The following is a 27,196-nucleotide window of genomic DNA, read 5'->3' as shown; positions in this document are numbered from 1 at the left end:
AAATAAACTAGCGAATGGGTTGACTATGTAATTTAAGTTAAAAAAATTACGCTAATTATAAATTTGACACAGTAGCTTTAACAAATTATTTACAATATATTGACTAATTTTATTAATATGTCATAAGTATTTTCATTCGTTACAAACCTGAAACATTAAACCATATACTCTATGTCAACGAAAAACAATTTACATAACAAACAAAAAAAAATAATGCACGAATCGTTACGAACTACCTCTCTTACCGACGAAATGGAGAATACTGCTAGAAAAACCGACTGGCGAAATTAACTTTTGAGCGGAACCCACGAGTATTCTACAGCGTCAAAGTGAAACTTGCTATACTTGTAAATAAATTTGCACTATCGTTAAAATTGATGGGATGTATTGAGAATGTAGAACAAAAATTTATTTTAATATATTATTTGGCATAAGAAAAAAATAATTACAAAATTTCCCCATAACAAATAAAACTTGGCACGACATCATTGCAGAAAGAAAATTATTTTTCATGGCAATGGTGTAAAATCGCCGGGATATTGGTAAAACGGATTTTAAATAAAACAAAAAGTCAGCACAAAATATTTAATTATTACGATGAAAGATAGATTCTTCGAAAATCCAATAGATTTGGTCCAATAGATTTGGCAAAAACAGTAAATTCCGAATAGTTTTACGAAAAAATAATTAGAAGAAAACTTTTTGAAAGGAAAATAAACAGAATAAAGGAATTAATTTTAACACTTTTGAGTTTTGGATGAGCTTAATTTAAGCTATTTGCATCCAATGCCATAAACGTGGAGGAGGGCTTTTTGACAAAAGTTTAATAGCAACAGTGAAATACGGCGGGAGCTCAGTGATGCTATGGGGCTGGGTGTAGGGTATGCAGCGGAAGTGGGTAACCTACATTTTATACAGAGAATTATGAAGAATATTTTAAAGCAAAGTGCGAAAGGCATTTCTAGAAATTTTGTTTTTTACCAAGATAAAGACCTCACGCATAAGGTAAGTTTAAGGTCATGGAAATACCATTCCAGTCGTTCAATATCAATATTATTAAAAATATTTGATAAAATTTGGAAAAAGTCAATATTTGATTATTAGATAATTTGAAATAATATAAAAATTTCTTATTTTTGCCGAATTGTTAAAAAAGAGTGTTACATCATTGTAATCGGAATAAGATATTCAATTAAACACATATGAAATACAGGCTGTTCTATTTAAAAAAAAAATGATATAGGCTTATATGTCAGAAAATTGATGTTTTGTTTTATATGTCACTTGGAAAAAAACTTGGCTACTAACCCTACATGTTGTTTTTTTGTTTACCTTGATATTTCCAAAAACAAAAAAGTTACAGCCAAGTAGGATGCAAATCTCTCAACATTTCAACCAGGAGTTTACATGCATATGCTGCAAAGAATACATTGGAGAGATCGGACGCAAAATATCAACTAGACTCAAGGATCATGAACGCGAAATTTCCGAGAATCTATGGAAATTTATAACGAGACCAGACCTTTACCTTCAGTCATCCAGGACAATGTTCATGCCCCTTTCAGTTTCAGCTAAGCTAAAACTTCAGCAGGTTTGATTTATAAGCAACCGATGCAGTAGGGATCCAGAAGGTTTGTAAATAGTTATTACAGTAGTCTGTGGCACTTTCTTTGAAAAAAAAAAAAAAAAAAAAAACAAAAAAAAAACAAATAGTACATGACTTTAATTTTGGGGTCTCCTTTTTAGAATAATTATTTTTATTTTTATGCCAAATTAAATATTAAAGTTTCGTACTATATACTCCATAAAGGCCATTAATCATTTTGTGTATTTATTTACCATTGTATGGGTTTCGCTTGACCCACTATAACTTCGAAAGGAATTTAACGAAAGTTTTTCGAACGAAGAAAAACCGCAAACCGGGAAGTAGCCGGAGAGACCGGGGAGAGATTCGGGATCGTTTTGACGGTACTCAAAACGATCGAAACGCAATAGAAACCAATTCAAAACGACGAAGCCATTTTGCCGTCTGCCGTTCCCTATAGTACAAGAAGCAAGGGCTAATAATCTGTTTTGTATATTATTAAGCGTACATACCAATAATTTTTGGTACAGTTAGTCTTTTTTTTTATTTTAAAAATTACGTAGCTATATAATCCATCATTGGGTAACCTAAAATAATTTGAATAAAGTAGTCGACGCGACAGTCTCGGGGATTATTCGGTCGATCGGAAAAGGAAAAAAAAATTAAGAAATATACCTACAGTTTGGAAACCAATAATTTACGTTAATAGTATAAAGAAAAATTTTAATAAAAAGTATGCTTATACGTTAGGAGGGCGTGGGTTTCGAACATGGCGCCCCGATGGGTTTTCTTTGTAATAGACAGTATATTTACACGCAAATTTCGGCAGTGGAAATACAAGCGGGTAACTGACTGCCCCATCTGTCGTCCAAAAAAGGCACTGCTGATAATGGTATCGCAAACTGAAAAACGAGCAAGCGTCCAGGGGTTTGTCTCTTTTTCAAATATTATTTTTATTTTTAAACGGGAAGTAATGGATATCAATTTTTCAATGCGATTGTGTGGGTAATTTTTAAACCATCAAGGGTGTCTGTTAAATGGGAAAAAAGTTGTATATTTTGATGGCTAATACGCAGAAGGTACAAAAATTAAATTGGAAGAAGTGGATTCACAAATATTTTGCAAAAACCGCATAACTTGATTTTGACATTTCTAGATTCCTTATAAAAAACCAAGTTAGTTTCAAAAATTCAAGTCTATTGTTTCACTGAGGGAAAAAAACAATTGAAAATGGACTTTTACAATGCATTAAAAATTACTTTCTGATTGAGAAACTTAACATTAACGCCAAGTTAATTAAATTTATTAAACTAATTAATTTAATTAATTCCAATTAATTCAGTGAAATTAACTAAACATTCAATAGATGTGAACTGCAATACAGCTACCACAAAATTAGTTTAGTTTTTTTTGTTAAATCTAAAAAGACGCAAAAATACAGTAATGTAAGACACCCTGTAGACAAAACAACCGAGATGAAGTAATTTTGAACTCGTATAACTTTTTGTTTAAAAAATCGGAAAAGACTTGCGAGAAACGAAAAATGAAAACCAACTAATTTTCTTTTTTCAAAAATACTTCTTGGTCCGTCCCTGATAATTTAATTTGGGCAGCTTTGGAGCACTGCGCAACGCTTTAAGAGTTACCATTGAAAAATTGGTCACCATGTACGTGTAAACAGAATTAAAGATTTTTTAAAAATTGCAAATTAAAAAGTACCTAAAATTTCCCGGGAGTAAGATGATCCTTTACAATTCGCGTTTTTTTTTTAAATTGTTTTTGCAATACAAAATTTATATATAGATACCAAAATTGCAATAGATATGGGTGGAAAGTTAACTAAGCAATATCGACAGACTAGGGAGATAGACAATGCTGATGTGTATCACCAACATTATTTAGCATTTATATAGATGCCACAGTGAAAGAGTGGAGAACGACACCATTTTGTATGCCGATGACTTAGAATTCTTGTTCTCAGGTAAATATCCACTCAGGACAAATATAGTATTGAACAGAAGACGCCCTATAGAGACCATCATATTCTATACAATCTGTCAAAAATACTCTTTCCTAGGGTACATATTCAGTCAGGACAAAGATAGTATTGGAACAGGTAAAGCATTTTATTTATTTGGGCTGCGATGTAGGAAAGGTTAGCATATCTGCCGAACTTTCAGCAGAACGGTAAATAATAAAATAAAATTTCACGAGACGACAAACTTTCAACAATGAAAAAAGAAAAAAAAAAAGAAATCAGAATACAGGCACAAGAAATGACATTTCTAAGAATGAAAGGTTGCATAAAACTGAAAAGTAAACACGTAGTCACCTAAAGTTTGCATAATAAATGTGTACTATAACAGGGAAAGTGTCTAAAACCTGAAGTGAGGCAGAAGAGGAATAAGCCCAGGAAAAAAAAATTCCTTGAACTTTTTCTAGCCAGGTTGACAACAAACCTCATATTATTTACAATATACAGGGGTTGGCGTCAACTTCAGGCCATCTTTCCTACTCGGATGTCGATGTTGAACGTTTTGTGGCATTTCACTCGAAAATAACGATTTAGTGACTTACCACCCGTATATTTTCAAAATTTATTTTTTTTGCTAATTAAATTATGAACTGAAAAAGTAAAAGGTCACTTTTATACTTATACATTCGCCTTCGTTTAGCAAAAACTTCGCAGCTTCCCGCCGGTATTTCCGCTACCGATTTGACCGAGTGCAACGCGCGCGTACGCCGTTAAAGGGCGGCCCTGCCTCGGAATCAGTACACGTTTGACACTTACCCACCGAACCGAAAAAAAAAAAAACACACAAAACCGACCAAGAAAGAGCGCGGAACGAGTCCCGGTAGTTCAAACGTACCGATCACAGATCTACGTCGCCACTCGACCCACTACGACGATTAGTCGACCTAAACACTAAACGGAATTGGGCGGGAAGCTCGTCGAACTGTTCGAGTGGGCGAGGCTCAGCATCGACCCGGAGAGGCTGCCCTCATCGTCGTAGCCATCGCGGAGATCGCCCAACGCCATTGACATCTCGGCTATGGCCAATGCACTGAAATACGAACGAGAGTCAAACGCTACCAGATCGATTGGGCGAAACCCCACCTAAATCCCAGCCTTACTGACTCCTCATCAAACTCTTCGAGCTCACGTTCCTGCCGCTCGTGCAGGATCCTGATCCGCTCGCCTCTCTCCTCGATGAAACGTTGGTTTTCCGCCATCATCTTTAACACACGACAATTAGGAATCAGCATTACAATAATATACTTTTTCAAAGGGCTTATATCACATTTAAAGACCATCTAAAAAATAAACAAATGAAAATTGTCTCTAAAACCCCAAGTTGTGCAGGATCACATTTCATAAGTTCAGAAAGTAACTAATGCTAATAAAAGTTTGAAGAAATTTCTACAAGTCTAACTTAAATATCATAATAATATTAAAAACAAACAAATAATACTTTAAACTTGACATTGAAAACAAACAAATCTTACACATAAATCTTATCTTATTTTTGACATTCTCTACCACTTTTTCTTGTTATTTACTCTTACATATATTTTGTTTTCTAATATTTCTTTTTATCCTTTATGCATTCATATTATTTATTGCTACAAGGCTCACACTCACCTTAAATTTTTTGAGATGCTTTCTAAAAGCACTTAATGATATTAACATTTTAATTCTCCGCATTAAATCCTCATTTAGGAAATTATAAAAATGGGTCTGGAAAATTGTAAAATCTTTGGCCGATCTGTTTTTTACACTTAGTGTTTCTCATTTCTCCATTTCTTCCATTATAAGAATGATTTATATTTTGTAGTTCGGTTTTGTTTTTGAAAATATTTGAACCTGTTGTTTTAAAAAATAATTGCCTTATCGTAACTCCCTACAGAGCTATACAGAAGAGTAATTTTTAGTTTTTTGGAAAATGATTTTTAGGGAATATTTTTGCATTATTTCAATTTTTTTAAGATGTATCTCCAGTACTCCTCCCCAGCCCAAAATACCATATTGTAAACGTGACGACACTAACGTATAATAAACATTGGCCTTAGGTTTTTTACTACTGCTTGTAATTGTTTATTCCATTTTAATTGTGTATCCATTGTTATTCCTAAGTATTTTATTTTATTGGTCAACTTTATAGTGTTTAAGCTCAAATTTTTACTGAATGAATAATATTGGCCCTAAAACGTGGGACGCTATAATACATATTTTCTAAAACTATAAGTATTACTAATTTTTGTTTTCTGGGTTCTTTCGGTAAGATGACTTTTAAATAGTTAAAAGTTACAGAGGCGCATGTGTGTAGACTTTTTATTTAAGTTTGTTAAGGACTTGAAAATATTGACACTAGTGTCTTTCACAACAGGAAAACGCCCCTGCTTTCACGGGAGATCTACTTTGTAGCCACGCCAATAAAGTTCATAGAAGTTTATTAGCTTATATATGTGACGTCAGACAGCTATTACCTCGGGAAGGTACATTCTTTGACCATTGGATTTAAAATGTTTTTTTACTTGAAAAGTTTTTTTTTAACAAAATTATTGATGCCACTGCAAGATTTATAAATAACTCTCGCATTGTCAGTTTTTAAAATAAATGAAAATATCGACTAAAAAAAAAAATAACCTTCTGTTCGAGCAAGGCGCGCCTGACTTCGACCCGTTCCTGCAACTCGTTCTTCTCGCGGTCTCTCTGGGCCTGCGCCTGCATCTTGTTCTTGCTCTGGTAGGCGATGAGGATCTCCAACTCGTACTGCAGCCGCTCCTTCATCTGCTGGCACTGGAGCTCTTGGCTCTCGTCGAGCTTGATGCACTGTTTCTGCAACATCTCCGCGATGCTCTGCTCGTATTGGTCGCCGAGCAGCGCGAGCTTTCTCCTCTGCTCCTCCTTCAGTTTCTTGATGACGGTTTTCTGCTGCTCCTTGGGCGTGTTCATCAGTATCTGGGCCTTGAGCGCCTTGTACTGCTTCGTTTGCACCTTGCAAGTCTCGCGGAACTGTTTACGCACGAGCATCTCCTTTTGCTGCGAGCAAAAGATAAACGATGACGCACGCAAATGACAAAGATATATATCCCCAAAAACGGCAACGTGCCTTATCTAATAAAATGAACACAAATTTTTAACTTAAACGGCTTTTTAATTACAATAAATAATAAAAGTTTATCTTTCAAGTTGATCACTATCGGGTTGTTAAGAGGGCAACTCGCAAACAAATCCGTAACACCCTGTATTTTGAAAGCAATGCATTTCCGGACCTACATTTATTGAAACTCTTTTCATAAAATGATCTGAGGAATAACCCTCTTAAAAATTGCCGCTATTTTTAAACACCCATTGGTAGAATTTATCATTTACAAAAAAGTATACAGGGCGATTTATAAATATGTGGAAACAAAACTTCATTTTTGTAAATAAAACGCCCTGTATATTATAAGATTAATAGCTACTTACTCTATACTTGTCTTCAAGTTAGTTCGAATCATTTATACAGGATGAATCAAAATGAAAAATATTATTTTTTCGTGAAAATACAAATGGAAATGTAACGCGGAAATAATATATTGAATCCGATATTGAAACAAAAATAATCAATAAACGACCACCTTAATCATAAGAAGATACCAACAATCATACATTGGGTGATTAATTATAAAAGGGAGTATCTATTAATGCCATAATATATAGGGTGTTCTATTTAAAAAATATAATTATAATTTCTGACATATTTATGAATAACTCTGTATATTTGAAATTAATTTCAGTTTCTTTTAGTCTCATCTATAACAACACATTTTTCTCAAAAACATAAAAATTTGAAATTTATCTATTTATTTTTATTTTTCTTGGCGTACTGCGAAGTTTTCTCATAGTTTGACCAATTTTCGGAGTTATGTTCGTAAAAATGAATATACCTCAAAAATACTAAGTTTAGGAATAGAGAATAGCGTTGGGACCACGATCAATTGAAATCAAAATAAATCTTGCAATTGTGGAGTGTTATGTCATTATTTAATAATACGAATTTTGTAATAAATTATTATTCGCTGGTGATGCCCAATTTATCTATAACCTTATTCAAAACGAATACAATACTTAGCGATTTTATTTGGTGCGTTAAACGACGTAACGGCGACGTATCGCACAATATAAACAAATATAAATTTCATTGTATTTTTAAAATTATTTCGGTCAATTGACATAAAAAAAAAACTAGGGAATGTTTAGTAAAATTAAAAAAGCACTAACACTAACAGAGTAATTAATAGAATTATAACATGCAAGGGTAATTTTTTCTCATGCTGTATATACAATTTGTACTACTACTACTGTACTACTTTATAAAATTGTTATCATAATTAGGGTACAGTTGTCAAAAATATAGAGGGTTAAACACATTAGGTGATGCATGGGAGTATGCGATGTAGTAACGCAATAATATAGGGTCTTCGGTTTAATTTATTACAATGTATATTTGACAATAACTTTAAATTGTTTCTTTTAGTCTGATCTATAACTTTTGTATTTAACATTTTGTTCTAAAACAGATATATTACTTTGACAGCCTGTATACATTTTTGTAAATGACAAGTTTGGCCTAAAATTGTCTTATTTTAACTGTTTTAAATCTGGATTGCTTTACTATCAAAAGAATAATACAATATTACACAAACTGGGCACCCCACAGTATCGCTACCTACCTTCAACGATTTGGGCTGCTGTTTTAGTTCCAGCGCGTGTTTCTTGCGCATCTCCCGCTCCGTCCTCTTCATGTATTCCGCCTGATTCGCCAGCTCGGTGTCGTGTTGATTTTTAACCTGCAAGCGACACGTCCATCCAACTTTAAGGCTAAATTCGAACATTTACGTTATGTTAAGAGACCTGTGGCCAGTGGCTTTGCAGAAAAATGGTTTTAGCTTATTGAATGTAAGTCCTATTGTGTTGAGAATAGAAAGCGGCTTTCTATATATTTTTTTAATATCTGTAATATCACTTTAGAGATTTTAATGAAATTTGTATGAAAAATGTATGGTTTTCGCTTAAAAAAATAAAAACCTCTTTTCTGTATAGTCATATCAATATCGTTAATATGACAGCATGCAGAGAAATTGGTTTTTAGTTTTAAGTGAAAACCGTGGGACGGACTGAAAAAAAAATGAATAAATGAAATGAATGCAAATGTTTTTTTGTGAAAAATAACATATCTGTCTAAAACAAAACGTCTAGTTTTTAGTTACCAACTAATGTCCTTCAAAAAAAAAAAAAAATTAGAAGACCGTTCTTTTTATTTTTAAAGTTTTAATGAAATATCATTTATTATTAAACCATAGGAAGCTCTTATACGATCCTGCGCCTCTTCTACAGTGTAAACAGGAGTGCGATAAACCAGACTTTTAAGATACCCCCATAAGAAAAAGTCTAAATTATTTAAATCTGGGGACCAAGGAGTCCATGGTTAAGGTAATTCCTTTAGCAATATTGGCAAATCCTCTTCTAAAACCCGGCGATAATTATGGCCATTTAGCCTTTCTGGCAGGAAAAAGGGTTGTAGTTTCCAACAATTCCAGCCCAAACATTTAACGAAAACTGCTCTTGATGTTTATATTCTACAACTCCATGGAGGTTTTCATCAGCCCAAAAATGTGAAAATGTGAAAAAAGACGTGTGAGATATTCTGATTATTTCCGATTTTTTTAGTTCTAAGTTTACCAATTTCATCAATAGAATTTTAAACTGCTTTTTCCATTTCTGGGGTTCTTACAGTCCAATGGGCCCCTTTTAAATGATTATTTGCCCTCAAAGTACCTGCTTCAGTCAACATTTCAAAATGTTCAGCTACCTGGTATGACTCTATTAAGAAAGCACTCTTGATATAATCGCTTAGCTTTCGGTGCACTGCGTCAGGCAAACCGTATATAAAATGCATATCTGCCAACTCCTTAATAGTATACTCGACTATTCTTTTTTAAAATAACAATGCTCGAATGTTTTAGACGCCAAATTAATAAGACGCGATGAATTGAATTTACATGGGATTTAAAAAAACAAAGAAATTTCTTGAGAAATAATTGGAGATTGAACGAATTATTTTTATTTTAAAAAAACTCAGTGGCGTACTATCATGTCTACACTAAATAATGCCTCCAATACATAGCACATATTTAATTTTTGAAAACTTTACCATACTGCATCTCAAAAGTTAAGACGTTTAGGACATATAATCATGATTTTTTTTAATGGACCCAAAAATCGCCTCTTTAATTATTGACATTTAAGGAGAAAACACCCTGTATATTGCTTCAGTCCTGTAATGTTAATTTTTTGACTTATTCATTTATTACATGCATTATATGTTTTATTAATTTGATGAATAAACTTGATATCATTATTGTTACATATTTTATTTTTAATTTAATATTTTTTATTAGATATCTTTTTGACACAAATTTTTACCAAATTGTGACCCGTTACTTCTATAAACAAATAAATAGAATACATAAAATCCGACCTGCTCCTCCCTCAAAGCGTGCACGGCTTTCTGTTGTCGGTACTCGAGCTCCTGCGTCTTCTCGTGATGCCTCAACAGCATGGAGTGCGCCTGTTCGAGCTGCTGCTGCCTCTTGTGCAGTTCCTGTCTGAGCAGGTCCTGCTCGAGCTGATGGTATGCCATCAGACGTTTTCTCCGGAACTTGCGCAGCTCCAGCTCCAGTTCGGCCTTCTGGCCCCTTACGAGCCTCTGTTCTTCCTGCGCATCCACCTGTTTCAAGTTCTCCTTATGGGTCCTGCAAGAAAAAAAAAAGTGAAACTTTCCTAGCGGATTTGCTCGATTGAAGCATCACTCACTGCAAGGTGGCGTCCCGCTGCCTCTTGGGCGTCGAGTCGTCCTGAGAAAGTTCCCGCTTCCATCGCTCCTTGTTCGCCTTGTACTCTTTCTTCCTGTGCGCCTCAAACGCCTTCCTATCCATATCCTGCCGGCTCGTGATGTCCTTAACCAGTTTCTTTTCCAGCGCTATCGTCTGCTTCTGCTTCCGTTCGAGTTCCTGCTGATGTTTGATCTGAAGCCGCTCCAGTTCTTTGCTGAAGTTCTGAAGCAACGCCTCGTACTCCTTGTCGAGCTGATTCTTGTGACTCTCCATTTCCATGCGGCACCGGTCCTCGAGCTTGAGCAGCGCGCTCTGATGCTCCCTGCGCATGCGCTTGTACCCGGACATCTGCTCGTGCATCTCTTCCTATTTTTTCAAGGACAATGATGATACAATTAAAAAATCGAACTGCACTCGAATTTCGGGTACGTGGTGAAAACATAGAACGTAATATACGGGATGTTTAAAAACGAAGTTACAATATTTAAGTTAGTAGTACTATTTGCAAATCGTCTGGATTCCTCATGCGTCGGTTGTCAATAAATCATGATGTCTGCCAATCATCCTGTTGCCTCCTTCAGAGCTTGACTGAAACTGGCTCGTATTTTACTCTGTACTTGCTTATATATTGTCTGAGGGAGGCGGAGGGACACGAACATCGTCTCGGATGAGCGGTGAGAGGTGAAGAACTGAGTTGCGGTTCAGATTGTTTGGTTGCTTATAGATTTCTATGGATTCTCTAAACATCTTCAGTTCGTCAACAACGAAATTCCGTTGGAGATGCCAGGAGTTTAAAGCAATCAATGCATATTGCAGAAACAGGGCGAAAAATATCAACCAGGCTAAAACAACATGAAAGAGCCTAAGACTACGACAAATAAATAAACCCAGCAGCAGCATGAAACAGGACATAAAATCTTATTCGATAAAAATAATTTTTTGCAGGTAATCAATTCTTCTACTAAAGAAAAGTCCGAGAGACCATAGAAATCTATAAAACAACCAAAACGATCTTAACTGTGACTGATCTTTACCTTGCACCTATATGGGATCAGTGATAAGAGACGATGTTCATGTATATATATTAGCAGGTAGAGAATGCGATCCAACAGGGCGATGGACAGTGACCATCACCAGCAAGGATTGCAGGTGTTATTCGAATGTGTCAATCACTTTGTATCTATCTGTCTAATATTGAAAATCCATGCATCGCTATAGAAATACAGATGACTTGCACTTTATTTATGGACCTGCTGATGGCAATGCATTAGACGCTAGCCGGTTGTACACTGGAAGGTTTGTTAATCATATAGCCCCTGATAGAAACAATTTCAAAACCATTCATGAGACGGGACCCTAAAACTTCTCAAAAAATTGCTGAGGTTTAAATGCAAGTAATGAGACTGCTTGGAAAATTCTCCAGGACAATTTGTTAGACCCAAAGCATTCAATCACTTCTTTCTGCTGCTTTTCCCCCACGCATTGGGGATTTTTCAACACATTGGCCATATGAAACGTAATGTGAATCATGTACGAAGGCGCACCAGCGCACACTAAATTACAGAAATTGCTGGATTGACCGAGGTGGACCTCATGTAACTCTTTGGATTTTTTCCTGTGGGGCCAACTAAAGTCCTTGGTTTGAAAACTTTGTTTTTCCCGACCTACATTTATGGGAACTTTTTTCACAAAATGATTTGAGAGTTAATCCCCTTAAATATCGCCGCGTCTTTTTTAAACACTTTGTAAATGCAGACCATAGCAGATCTGAAATTATGTGATATGAATGCGAGTGCCCAGAAGATCGTAAACGCTTTTGCTTGCAAACTGAAATAGAAAGCATTGTTGGTATTTCCAAATACAAAGTATTTTATCACAGGCCATAGCTTTTAAATTAATTTAATATCCATTAATCATCAAATAAATTACAAATATATAAATTTAAATAAATAAATTGATCGATGTGGGACGATAAAAATCAAAAGACTTTCTCTCGCTGCTCAAGAAATCTTTCACAGTGTAGAAAGATTTTTTTAATTAAGAACATGTTAATTTTTAATTTGAAAGTTTTTCATTCAATCGCTTTAATATTGTTTGGTAGCTTTACGAGCAAAATTGTTAAAACTGTGTTTATTAAAGATCCTTTTACGTCAGATCTATCTATCTGTTATGGATTAAGTTAACGTTAAATATATGATAATAGCACCGCTTGTATCATTAATAAATATGGCATTAACTACTGAAATCTTTCCAGCAGAACTAAGATCGAATGATAAATTCATGCATAGAAAATGAGGGGCAACACTTTAAACCTTTAAAAAGGCTTTTGATTTTCCTTTGTTAGTTAGATGGTTTTGATTTATTATTTATCGGGGAATCATTACACGTTTCGTAGAAATAAGTGTCACACTGAACAGAAAAACTTGATTTATTAGAGTGAATCTCGATTAGCTTATTATATATAAAAGCAGATGATAAAAGTCATAATATGAATATTGGGAAAATGTGTTTCACCAGATTCGGTATAGTACAAACCAAGAAAAAATCGGAGTTTTTTTTTCCGCAGATAATTGTGGTCTCGTCTGCAAATAGTGTACACTCGATGGGCTTAACGAAATGTGCGAAATCTTTTATATAAATGAGGAAAAACAGCGGACAAAAAATCGATTCTTGCGGGACACCGTGACGGTGGGCTAAAAAAGAAGAGATACTACCATCTAAGCTCACTTTTTGAGGGCGATCAGTAAAACACGATTCGAAGAAAGATATGACGGACTCTGACAAACAAATGGTAGACAATTTTGGCAACAAACTATGAACAACACGGTCGAAGTTCTTCGATATATCAAAAAGAGAGCAAAGTATGTGCTGTAAATTTGGCTTTCATGTAATTTACCTTGGGTGTTTGAAAGAGTACAAAATAAATAAATGAACGGCTTACCTGCATGTGTTCCTTCTGCTGTTTGGTGACTATGCTAGTAGTCCTGATCGTGGCGAAATTATTGGCGCTCGCATGCTCAGAGAGAGCTGCGGCGGCCACGTGGTTAATGGCCCTGTGCCTCCTAGCGGTGCCGTCTTCGACGCCTGAAAACCTCCCTAAAAATCTTTTACCCGACGCACACAGGCGAATGTAGAAGAAATCCCCGCCAAAAATATAGAGCCAACCATTCAGTTAAAAAAGAAATTGGCAAAACACGCAAAATGGTATGCTTGCAAAGAATTTCTTCAAAGAATTTTTCACTTTTTCGCTTATATTTCACAAGATCTTTAATTAGAGGTAACCATTTGCCCCAATCAAACTACTAAAAGTTGGCAATCCGTCCCCAATCATCTACACAAATGACCACCATAACCCATTCTGTTAATATTATGAAAATTTCAATTAACTATATGCTACTTAGGGTGTCTGATTTTTAGGCGATATATTTTTTTTCTCTGTGCTACCTGACAATCTGATACTTTATAGAAAATAAAAAATTATGCCGCCGGGTAAAAGGCTTTAAGTGCAATAGCGGCTTAGCTCATTTAAAAATTCATTTTCCTGTTTAAATAACACAGAAAAAATTTTCTTTCGGTTTTCACTTGATTTTCCAAAGTGAAGAAATTTTTTTTGGGAAAAACGCGTGTATAGCTTTTGAAGAGCATAAAATTTGATACAAAAAGTTTCTGTTGACTCAACAGAAACTCCAAAATGACAAAAAATTACACATAATTAATTATTATGTAATTATAATTAATATTTTTTCAATAATTGACTAATGCACATTTAATTTCACAGCTCTATAACTTAAAAGCTGTTTGTCGGGGAGAATGGACGCATAGGAACTTTTTGTAGCAAATTTTATGCTCTAAAAAAGCTATACACGCGTTTTTCCCAAAAAAAATTTCTTCACGAGGAAAAATCAAGTAAAAACGGGAAAAAAAATTTTGTTTTATTTAAATAGGGAAATTAATTTTTTCATTCATTTAAAAATCGGGTATTGTATTTCTAGAAAAAAATAGGTCCATCATATTTTTTTCTTAAACATAAAATATATACATGGAATAAATATGAATGGAATACAATTTTTTTTAAATCCATTTTCCAATTCTGGGTCAAATCTCCTCTTTTTTACAAGAAACACAATAACAGAAAAAAAAAACAATAAAAAAACAGAAATTTCAGTTTTAAATGAACAGGTAAGTAACGGAGACAAAACAAGAACTCAAGAAGTTTGTAATCTTGTTTAACGCAAAATATCGAACAAGACCAGCATGCCAAAGGAAATAAAATATATTCGATTTAAAAAAACTTCCAAAACATTATTCAGAATATTTTCTTGTATTTACCATATTTCATATCTAATTCTAACTTTTAAATCATCTAAATTTTGTGTTTTTTTCCTTATACACTTTCGATTCCAAATATTCCCAAAGCAAAAAATTCAATGGAGTAATATCTGGAGGCCTTGCAGGCCGTTCTATTGATTCCATTGTACCCAATCCACCGTCCGAGAAATACCGTATTTAAATATTCACACACTTGTCGAGCAGATTTGTCTATCTGCCATATCAGGCTGATTTAAAGAGATTGTATATATTGGGCTCGAATAAGATTATGAACAAAGAAATAAGGTCCAATAATCTTATTAGTCAAAATCCCTGCCCAAACATTTATTTCTTGTGGATGTTTTATATGATTTTATTTATTTATTTTTGTACTCCAATACCTTGTTTCTTAACCGTACCATTGAAACAAAACATGGCATCATCACTAAACAGTATCTAAAGATGGAAAAATGGATGCATGTTGTTCAATTTCATCATAGTTTCACAAAGCTGTAGTCCGTGATTAAAATCACCTTCGCTTACTTCCTGCAAAAATGTAATCTTGTACGGATGATACTTTTATTGTAATACACGCAAAGCTGTGTGTTGGCTAACATCAATGACTCAATCTACTTCAGAAGAGGCACGATGTGGATTATCTTCAACATCTAATAAAATGTTTAACTTTTACATTGAATAAATTACAAACTTCTTCTTCTTGACTTATCCAATAAAAATAAAAATTTCAATTTTCTTTGTTTTATTTGGATGGGTCGTATTCGATTTCTCTACTGGCATAAATGTAATTGTGTCAATTTAAGACCTTTACTGGCACTACCTACCTACCTCTTAATTTCAAAATTAAATTTCTGTTTTTTATTCTTTTGCTCGTAAAAAGCAAGAGATATGTATAAATGGTGAATTTTGACACAGAATTCGAAAGTGCATTTAAACAAATGGTGTTCCATTTAGGAAAAGGAATTTGCTATCGACAACTACTTTTTGATCCGCCTTATATATTATGATGGAAGTGTCTAGCAAATCCAATACGTAATTTTTAAATGAACTTAGCCGTTTACTGTATATACTACAACCTGTTTTAGTAACTTTTTTATCAGTGGTTGTCGGAGAAAAGCTAAAACTTCTGTCGTACCATGCATATAAGTCAACATGCTTTCTTTTTGAAAAGCTCTGTGGTTACCTCCAAAACGACTGTTAATGGCTTCCAAAATTGTAGAATACAGAAAATTTAAAGAATCTAACTAACAGTTGTTCTTCGATAGGTGTCATTCTTGCAGAAATATTCGTTCGACCAAATCCAAGCTTTGATTTATCAACTACCAAACTGAAAACTTTTAAAAATAAATAATGGTTTTTTTGGCGCTACTTTTTCCAAATAATGAAAATATTATTATAATCCCTAATACAAATCGTTTGGAAATTTTTTGAATTATAAATTCCAGAATTTGAAAATTTGATTAGTCAGTCCACAAAATAAATATACCATAAATTATTTGTTTTGGCGGCAAAAGTTAACAAAGCCAATGACAAAAAAAGTCTTTTCTCTGCATTTCCTGCCAAAAGCACCCGAACTGGTCGGAATTTATAAGAGCAAAATTTGTGGTTTTTTAAAATCCTTTCTATTATTCTCCGTCTATGTCTCGAGTAGAATTGTCATGACATGCTTCAAAATATCCAAGAAAATCAATGTCCACGTCTTCCTTTATAATAATATTCTTTTTGCAAAAACGGTTTCATCATTTCTAAAGATTCTATTAAGGCGCAGATAGGTTTATGGATCGTTCTCTCGCCCTCTCTTGAAGATTTACTGCATGCCAAATAGCATTCTAACATGTAGCACTTTTCTTCATGTGCAAGTCATTTTTGAATGAGCGATACAGTAAAATTAATTTAAATAATTTATAACAATTGATATAATAACAATATTAATCATTAAATAATGAAAACTAATTTTTTGACAACTAGTTTTCTATTTGGCAGGGCTGTCATTACTTTTCTATAGAACCTTTAGAAATAATGAAACATTTTTTGCTAAAACAAGACGAAAACATTTAATAATAAATGAAGACGTGGAAATTGGTGTTATTATTATTGTTTGTTACGCTCAAATAAAACAGTAAAAGGAAAATGAAGTTTTATTTCGCAACCACCCATAGCCATAGTCTAAGCAAAAAATGTGCTGATGACTCGGTTATTTATTTTTGTTTTGTTGTAGATTTTCGAACGTTAAAGCAAAAAATATACAGGGTGTTCTCATTTTTTTCTAAAAGCTTAATTCAATTGATTTGCTGTTTTCACCGTCGTAATCAGTGCAAAAAAGGCTACCAGTTTGCTAATTTAACCGACTCATATCAAAGTTAGCAATGATGAACACTTAATTTAGATCAGCAGGTAGATTTTTAGGTTACTTTCTTCACGCTTTATCGAAATTATCGAATATTTTTAAGTTAACTAGCAATATACCAGTAATTAGGGTAGGATATGATAGCCAGCTAAGTGCTAATGACGTTCGCCTGAAATTCTCAGCTTGGCATATGCGATTTTTGGCCGGGATTTCCCCGAAATTCGCTTCCGTGCGACAACCCTTACCGGCCGGCAGACTGTTGGTGCTGCTCGATTGACTACTGGCGGACACGCCCACCGAATGGACCGAGTGCTCCGACGTCACCGAGTTACTCTTGGAACTGTCCCCGCCGGTAGGCTCTTCGGGGGCATCGTCCACGTCCGGTAACGAGTCGACGTTGCTCTCGGTCTCGCAATTGTCCACCATCAGGATCTTTTTCATTTTGCGGTAGTTCAAGTTGTCGAGGTCCCTGACGGCCGCCTTGGTCCGTTGGATGAGGTCGATGAGTACGTTGGGCGAGCGTTGCCTCGTGACGAACACGTGAGACAGCAGTTGCTGCGAGCTGGGTCGCGAATGGGGCGCCTTCTGGAGGCAAGCCTCCACGAAATGCTTGAAGACGTCGGACCATTCGGGCGAAGACAGAGTGGGCGAATCGTTCTGGGCTATGTGGTAGAGGGCGGACATCGCGTTCATATTGAAGTAGGGCGGTTTCCTTTCGGCCAACTCGATGCATGTGATCCCCAAAGACCAGACATCAACTTTGCCGTCGTACTGGCCCTCGTCCATCGCGAGTATGACCTCGGGGGCCATCCAGTAAGGGGTGCCGACGAATGAATTAGCTGGACACTTGATGGAAGCGCTACCGAAATCGGCCAACTTCACGGTACCGTTCTCGGTCAAGAGTATGTTACCCGCTTTGACGTCCCTGTCGACAAAAAAAAGTTACCTACATCTTATCCTTTTTTGTATACCACGATAATGAAAATAATGATTGTTATTAACAACTTTACTGTTATACTAATTACAAATCTCAACTCAATATAATCCTGTTGGCTTCTTCAGAGCTTAACTGGAACTTATATATACATTATTTGCAGGGGGCGGAGCTAAAGGACGAGCATTATGACGGATGATGATGATTTCCACATTGGTGAAAGGTTTCGTTATAAATTTCTGTAGTTTTTAGGATTTTTAGAGTTCATGTTGAGTCTAGTTGATATTTTTCGTCTTCTTTGCATCATATGCATGGAATACTGTAAACTCCTAGTTGAGATATTTTTGGATAAGTGGTAAATCTGGTTTTGACGTTATCTTTCTTAAGAACTTTTGAAATGTGGTCAGTGATGTTTTGAATGTAAGGAAATACAACAGTGGCAAGTGGCAGTCCAAGAGCAATAGTGGGCGGTTGCTTTCGGGCTCACAGTCTTTGGAAGGTTGTGGTGAAGTGTATGTATGATGTGACAATGCATTCAAGTTTCTGTTTATGTGCGTAGGTTTTCCGTAAACTCAATATTAAGTCTTATTTCTTATTTATATGAATGGGAGATTATTATTAGTGTATTAGTTAATTTTGGTAAAACATATGTGAGGCTGCATAGAGTTTAAATGGCTAAGAAAACCTAGCAGTGATTCTTCACCACGAGGCCAAATAACAAAACTATCATTTCCACAATTTTGGTTTTAGACGGAAGGCATCGAGTGCTTCCTTCTCAAAGGCTTCCATAAATACATTCGGGATGACTGATCATAATGTAGCTGGGTTAGCTATTGCCGAGGATTGTTCAAAAATTTGACAATTAAAGGAAAATATGTTCCAGACAAACATTTTTCTTGAGAGTTTCAGGAATAGGAACTTTACGTCAAAACTAACCAGATATTATTTTTTAAGTTGACGATAGGATCCGTCTGTAAGAATATCTTGATTTTTTTCCTGATATTCATTTCTGTTCAAGACCACCGCAGCATTTCCTTTATCTGCTTTTAGAATTACGACGTCGGGATTTACATTTAGGAGTTTTGATTTTTTAAGGATTTTTGCGGTTTCAAATCGAATTTCATTACATGTTTGAGAAGATGGAACCTTTTTCAAGAACTTATTTTTCCGTCTCAGTACATTTACCACAGTGTTTAGTAGTTGACAAGAGTTTGATGGTTTCACTAGTGTTGATTTTTGTATTTCAAATTTTTGTATGTGAAGAGTCTAATTGATTTGGCCTAGTTCCTTACAGGTATGATGATTTTTTTCTGGAAATAAAGCAAAACTAGATTTACGAAGAATTTTATAAGCAGATGAGGTTTTCACATGATGAGATATTTTAAGAAAATTAGGGATAACGTTATCGCCTCTACAACGTAACAAAAAAAATTGCAAAAGTGTACAGATAATCTTACCAGTTTCAGCCGGGGATCTTCTAACTTTCTGCTCTTTTTCTTGATGTAATCTCCATAAATGGCTTGTTAATTTTTTGTTTTAGTTGAGTTCCGAAGAAGTAAACAGGATTATTAGCGAAACATCTGCAAGTTTAATTTATAAGTAACCGATGCAGGAGAAATCTAGAAGATGTGTAAATAGTATTACAGAATCCTGATAAAGTTTCTTTGAAAAAAAAAACTTTACTATTCCTGTTACTGCACTTAGAAAATATTCCCAGTTATTAAAAGATGGTGGAACGGTGTAAAAACCAGAATTGAGAAAAAACGGGACTATTAACTTTTCATAAGTTAAAATGTAATGAAGCCTTAGGCTAGGGATCAATACCGATTGCTGAACCAGAAAACTTTTTGTGAGTCCAACTAGATCAAACCCTAAGCTGCAGAAATACGACTGTGTGTGTTGGAATTAAGATGAAATGATAACAGTTACGCAATACTTTTGCAAATTGGATTTTAATTGCACAAATGCGCATTATTGGTTGTATTTGTATGCCGCATCCCCGGGCGTCAATGCGTATCATATTTTAAAAATCTTAATGTACTTAGGGCTCCTTTTTTGTACTATCTCTGATTATTAAAAAAAACTGTATGCAAATATGCACATACCAGAAATAGATAAAACTCGCAGATTCCAGCTCATAGCTCTACTTTCTTTGAAAATGGGCCTCACTACCAGGATACAAATTCTGCCTACTAATATTAGGAATATAAACGGCTAAAATAAATTTAGAACAGAAATTGTCACATACTTAAAACTCAAATGCTTTTATAGCTTTAACTTCATTTCTTAATTTTTTTATTTTATTTTTTTTATAATTTGTTATATTACCTAACTTCTTTCTTCGGGTTGTCACTTGTATGTCTGTATGTATAGTTGCACATACATTTAACTTTTAAATATTATTATTATGTTTAAATCACTTAGGTATCTATATATAGTCTGTCCAAAATAAGGATGTCTATCAGGGGATATTCGAAACCATAAGAGCTACAAAGAATTAGAAAAAATTGAAAATTTAAATGTTGAGAAAACTCAAAAATTACCATCCCTGCCGAAGATACGCCAAAAAAACAAAATATTCCGAATTCATTTTTATGTTTTTCTGATGTTATTTAAAGAGATACATAAAAAAATAAACGTCACTTTCTCTTTGTCACCTTTTGAGCTCCACAAGATAGCTTTCGAGATATTTTAAATACGACGCTTAGGCAGAAACTGTTTCAGTCAAGCTCTGAAGAAGCCAACAGGATGATTAGCGAAACGTCAGCAAGTTCGACTCAGCAAAAACCGACGCAGGAGGAATCCAGAAGTTATGTAAAAAGATGAAATGATATTTAAAAAAAAACTTATATAAAATAACTTGTAAGGAATGTTCAAACAACTAATTTTCCAAACGCAGATAACACCTTCAAGAATTAGTCTTTTCAGTTGACCCTCAGTCTCGGAAATTAGCTGGTAAACATAATTTTTGCAATAACCCCATATTAAAAAAAATGGAGTGGAGCGAGGTCCAGGAACGAAACTGCTAAATGGGCACCTGTCCATCAAAGGGTTAACCACCATGGTACAAACTGTGACAGAATTTCCAAAATCGTTGATTTCGACATGATTTCGGATGGTTGTGCCTGATTGTGTAAGTAATTGTAATTAGCAATCACAATTTCGCAGCTACTAAGACCCACAAATTAACGTGTGTGGTGGGAGTACAATTGAGGCAGGAGCTATCGCTATTCTTACGGCTAAAATTCGTTTTTACCATAATTAAAAGATTAACATTAGGATCTTTCTTGCAAAAACCATGTATTAAATTATATAAGATCGACCGGGCATCATAAAAATTTTTAGTTTGGCACTTTCAAAATGTTGCATTTTTAAGTGGGTTTGAATAAAATTCAAAATAAATAAGAACTAAAAGTTCAGATTTTCACGAAATTATATATTATGACATGACAATTGTTTCGATAACACCGTGTCTTTATCAAATGTGTGTGTGTGTGTGTGTGTGTTTGTCATGTTTGTCGTGAAAATCTGAACTTTTAGTTCTTATTTATTTTGATAAATGGATTTTCATCAAGTAAAAGCCACCTCAGTTCAATTTTTGAATAAAATTGAACTTTTTGCACAACAATTCCATTTTAACTCATTTCGATGCCTGCTTGGAAATCTTTTTTATTTAAAATGTGGCCTACAAACAGTTTGCCAAACTGTATTGTTTCCAAAATTTCAACCAGAAGCGGGAGAGAGAAAAAAAAGTTTACCATATAATTTTAACTGTTTTTTAAATTAAACGGTATAAGAAGGACTGGGATAGCATAACTTGGGTTTGTGTAGCGTAGCAAAAGAAAACTAATTGGGTTTTCACAAAACTTTCATTGCGATTAAAGAGCATCTTTTGATTATACCCATACGTTTTTCATTTAGGTCTGATGATACGAAGTTTAGCCGTCGGTGTATATAATTTATAGAATAATTATAACAGATTAATGGAAAACGGTCCCCTATTAAGAAGCTTATGTTGTTATGGAAAATGAAAAAATAAATTACAAAAAAAAACTTTTTATTTAAATTGCCTGAAGGATGACATTTCCATTGTCTATAAATATGTGACGAAGTTTTGTAAATATGTGGCCCGTTTATTATGTAATGCAACCTTATCTCAGAACCTATGAAATATAAATAAATATATATATATATATATATATATATATATATATATATATATATATATATATATATATATATATATATATATATATATATATATATATATATATATATATATATATATATATATATATATATATATATATATATATATATATATATATATATATATATATATATATATATATATATATATATATATATATATATATATATATATATATATATATATATATATATATATATATATATATATATATATATATATATATATATATATATATAATATTTTTATAATTGTATTCCTCTATTGTCGAGGTGTTTGCATTTTCGCAACCAAGTAACAACTGCCTTAATTTAAATGGAACTCAATATACAACCATTTTTGAATTACTCCGAACTTCCTCCAAGAAATTTCATAACACAAACGTTTTTTAATGAATTGTTATTATTATTAAGAATATATTATTCTACTACTACTACTAATACTAATACTACTACTACTACTTCTACTACTACTTCTACTACCACTTCAACTACTACTACTTCTACTATAACTACTACTACTACTAAAACTACTATGAAGTCCAATTTTCAGGGTACTTTCGGAAAAAGCGCCAGTATTTTGTTTCTAACTTTATAAAAGGTTTTCAATAAAAAGAATACTCGATCTGTGAATCTGTTTTTTTTCTTTTTTAAATTGACTGATAAAAATTACACATTGAAATGTTTGAATCCAAAACTTCTAAAAGCTATCGAAAAATAATGAAGAACATTTCCTACTTGGAATTTACAGGTAAAATATAAAAATGGATAAACATACAGGGTGTTTCATTTAACATAAGCAAGTTGATGAGTGCCATTCAATTGTTTTATAATAATAAAAATCGAAACTTTTGGACAGTACAAAAGGCCTGCTCTCGAGGAAAATTAGAAAGTATATGATTTAATCGTATAAATGGTAAGCTTTTCCAACGAATTGAACAATATTCCAAGTTCCATATTTTTGTAATTGAAAATTCTACATTTCTATGAATAGATATAACGTTAAATATGTTTTGTTGTAGATCGCCTCTGTTCCTAGTGTTCACGCAAAATATCTTGGAGCAAGTCTCTCACGCGACAATAAGCTTTTAATTTAAATTTACAATGGAATGTAACGTAACTATATAAAATTTATCATCTTATATAGCACGACCATAGTATATTATGCAACAAGTGCGGTAAACGGCATTTGACTCACGAGTTTTTAATACGAGTGAGTTAAAAAGTTTGCTGAACGTGTTGCATACTATACTTTTTCTACGATCGTTAGTTTTTGGGTAAATTTTCGCAAAACATGAATACATTCACTGACATGACCGTCAGAATTGACAAACGTCAAAATTCAAAACGTGGGAAATATCTACGAAAACATACGATTGCTCCCAAATCCGTGCAGTAAAATCCCGGAAATGTCCGAAGTAGCTCGGATTCATGGGAAACGAAACTGACGTGGTAAAGTGACGCTTCCCGCACGCTAGATCGGTGGGTGATTAGGTATTTTAGAGACGGGAGTAGAAAAAGATTTATCCTACTCTTATACCAACCTCAAGTGGTTTAAATTATCAGGGAATTCTTGTGAATACAGAATCATTAGAAATCAGAATAGGTGGTCTCTGAATGTGGGAAATGGAATAATAGGCCCATAATTAGGTAGCCCCAATTTTTTTTTGAAAGGTGTCAAACTAGTCAATGTGTTTGGGATTTTTTCTATATCGACTTCCTTTATCATTGAACATTAGATCCACGACGTGGCGTTGGCTCCGCCTCATTATCTTAGTAACTTTTAAATGCCAATTTCGATATTAGTTGGATATTGGTAACTCTAAGATATAATACAATTAAAAAAAACATATATCTAATGAACATATACTTATTTATTTATAACTATGATGTAATAATTATCACTTTCGTAGTCAAAAATGATTTATTATTTATTTAATCATATTCACAACAATATTGGCGCAGAAAAAAGGTACATATGTTTGGTAAAAAGACCTCCAAATAAATACAATACAGGAACAATACATAATAAGACAAAACATAAAATTCCCTAAGCAATCATTCACCCATTCTTCAGTTCTGAAAAAAGTCATCCAAAGAGTATATTGTTTTACTCACTAATAATTTTTTTAGTGGGTTTTAAATTTAATGGATAATAAGTCTAATAGAGTCTAGAATGTAATTATAAATTTTAATAGGCATTACATAGCTGCTTTTCATGGTCTGTACAGGAAAATGCATTCTTTTTAAATGCTACTGTTCTTATGATGTGTGTGTGATGTTATGTGCATAACAAATAGATAGCACGACCTTTCTATTTAGAGAATTTCTGTTTCCACAACATAAAAGGGTACTTATTCATTTTGCTAAAAACTGATTTGATTTGATTCCCCCAAATAGACTAAAATCTATATTTATGCCCAAGAGTTTTAAGGGTTTCCTCTGCTTAGTCATTTTCAAACATCACTGAAGGACTGGAACTTCCACGCAACCGATGAATATCACCTTCAAATAAGGATAGCATGAACTACTATTTTTTATGTTATCAATAAAAATTAGAAAAATGAGCGGCCTCAGGAAGCTGCCCTGTTCAAATAAACGCCACTCTGAGTGAGTCACAATCGTCTGCTATCATCCCTCCAAATATGAAACACTCTACAGTTAATAAATTTCTCCTTGAAGATTTCAAATGCTTGTAAGTATTAAAAAACAAGCCAGTAACTTTGTGCTTTTCCAGTGTATGAATGATGAAGTTTACTATGTTTATGATAGCATCCAGTGTGGACTCTCATTTTTGGAAACCGAACTGACCCTCAAATAAGTTATTGACCTTACTTTGAAACTTAATGTCTGGTATAACTAGTTTTGGAAGAAATTGAAAGCAAAGTCACTGCCCTATTACTGTCTACACTTTCATTACTGTTCTTTTTATATATTGACCTTACAACTCCCTCCCTCCCAGAAAAACCCCTCCCTGAAGGACTCAGTAAGAAAAGCTACAATCCCTGCTAGCAAATTGCTAACATAGGCATGGCACCACATCATAACCAGCTGTTACGCTTAATTAGATCAGCAGTTTCATGAATATTTACAATATTTCAGTAAGTATAAATTAAACCTGTGGTGCTGTGAAAATAATCAGTTATTTATCAAGTTAACAATTGTTTAGACATAACAATTAGTTACTTTACCTTTAGTTTGTTTATATTCTCTTTTACTTTTAAGAATAAAGAAAAGTAAAAGCTTTACTTAATCTAGTTGAGTTTTTTTCAACCATTTTGCACTTACCTGTGTATTCTACCGAATTCGTGCAGGTAACTCAGCCCCCTGAGTACACCGTCGCAAATGGCCGAGATCTCCTCTTCCCTCAACGGCCTCTTGTGCACCTCAATGATGTCGGAGGCAGACCCGAGGCAATACTCCATCACGAGCCAGGCAGTGCTATCTTTCAGATAGCAGCCTTTGTACTCTATGGTGTTGGGGTGCCTCAGCTGCTTCAGGAACCTTATCTCTTTTAGGATGTCCTGCCACTTCTCCAGGCTCTGTTTGCCAGTGAAGGACATCTTCTTGATGGCCACAATCTCCTTGGTGATGAGGCATCTCGCGTAATAGACGGCGCCGAAGCTGCCATGGCCAATCTCCCGCAGGTCCTCGAATATCTTCTCCGGGTCATGTTTGAAGAAGAGCTCGGCTATGTCGGGGTCGCGTAGGCTGCCTGGCCGGGGCACCGGCGCCATTTTGCCCCTCGCGGACGACAATGTGGCTACGACGACCCCATCTTACCAGGAAAACTGTGACGAAAGGACCCGTTAACGTGATTAAAGACACCTCACAACATCAAATAGATAACTACGATAACGAAAGATAATAACGTTAATTAATGAATCATCACGGTAAGGAAGAAAAAAATGTACCCCACGCACCAACAGCAAGCGACCGAAACTCGGTAAAAAAAGTGCCTCCCTTATAAACAATTTCAATTGCGGCAAAACATGATCGCAATAGATTTTTACGCTAGAGAACTAAAACGTTTCCTTCGAATTCGCGAATTATCGACGGAAAATGTGCGGCCGAGTGATAATTAAAAAAACACGGCGCGGATAGCGATAAGAACCCTTACAAAGGAAGGAGCGAATCAGTAAACAGTTTAGCCTAATTAGTTTAAATTGCTTTGAAAAATATAAAACAGGGCACGTCCATTAATCAAAAATCGATTCGATGCCAAGAAAAATCGAGAATGCCTCGGACGAAACAATCCCCACGATTTTGTTTTGTTTTCCGTTTTTCTCGTCGTTTGTTGTTAAATTTTCCGAACATGCGATTTCGCTTCGACGATCTACGATTAATAAACATTCACGTAGAGCGCGCGAATGAAAATTCACGTACGAAGGGGGCGAATGCGCGGAAACCTCGTCCGGGGAGCGTTCCCGGATGGCGAAATCGAGAGAAACACGAAAACTTACAAAATACTGGCGACGAATCAAAATGGCGACGGCGAAAATTACAACATCACTTTCACGGGGTTGCGATCGTGAATTCGTCGCTCCCGTCACATGGTTTCGCTCGAAAACGGGCCTGCGGCACTTTGGGGGTTTCGGTTTCGCGACCGATAGCCTTCTAGGGCTCCCTCGCCGCCCCGAAATCGAAAAAACAAATCGAACGGCACCGCGGAGGTCAACGGGAGCTGTCACCAACTGCCTAACCTCAATTTGGTATTCTCAGTCGATAAACTGGCACCGATCCGTTCGGGGCGCATTTTTCCACCACCTTCGGCGGTTCGAAAACGGAACCGACGAAGTTCTAAGCGAGGGAGAACGGAAAATCTCAAAATTCGACGCGAGTTACCGCGAAAGAATGTATAATAACCCCGCCCAAAAGAATTGGAGCTGGTTTTCCGGACGGACAAAGAAGG

At 34.7% G+C, this 27,196-nt stretch overlaps 1 protein-coding gene across 3 annotated transcripts in view; it reads right to left on the bottom strand.

Annotated features, from left to right (window-relative positions):
- The window catches only part of LOC132705872 (serine/threonine-protein kinase Tao), a 27,380-nt gene extending 184 nt beyond the window's left edge, over nucleotides 1-27,196 (bottom strand). Inside the window, exons 1-10 of one of the 3 annotated variants that reach the window (XR_009619524.1) lie at nucleotides 26,748-27,196; nucleotides 25,573-26,075; nucleotides 17,387-18,066; nucleotides 13,410-13,564; nucleotides 10,449-10,834; nucleotides 10,114-10,387; nucleotides 8,306-8,422; nucleotides 6,234-6,629; nucleotides 4,704-4,822; nucleotides 4,456-4,650 (exon numbers count right to left, since the gene is read on the bottom strand). Coding sequence is in view for 2 of the 3 variants with exons in the window: in XM_060676815.1 (XP_060532798.1) it covers nucleotides 4,512-4,650; nucleotides 4,704-4,822; nucleotides 6,234-6,629; nucleotides 8,306-8,422; nucleotides 10,114-10,387; nucleotides 10,449-10,834; nucleotides 13,410-13,564; nucleotides 17,387-18,066; nucleotides 25,573-26,021 (2,715 nt within the window). In the remaining variant the exon portion in view is untranslated. Of the gene's footprint in view, nucleotides 1-1,680; nucleotides 4,651-4,703; nucleotides 4,823-6,233; nucleotides 6,630-8,305; nucleotides 8,423-10,113; nucleotides 10,388-10,448; nucleotides 10,835-13,409; nucleotides 13,565-17,386; nucleotides 18,067-25,572; nucleotides 26,076-26,747 lie in introns of those variants that run through there. The other 2 variants (XM_060676815.1, XM_060676816.1) reach the window with 2 other exon arrangements.

This window comes from Cylas formicarius, unplaced genomic scaffold, assembly GCF_029955315.1.
Source record: "Cylas formicarius isolate icCylForm1 unplaced genomic scaffold, icCylForm1.1 PGA_scaffold_8__14_contigs__length_24414737, whole genome shotgun sequence".
In the NCBI taxonomy this organism is placed as follows: domain Eukaryota; kingdom Metazoa; phylum Arthropoda; class Insecta; order Coleoptera; family Brentidae; genus Cylas; species Cylas formicarius.
Note: the sequence above shows the minus strand (reverse complement) of the source record. Positions and strands in the feature narration are given on the sequence as shown.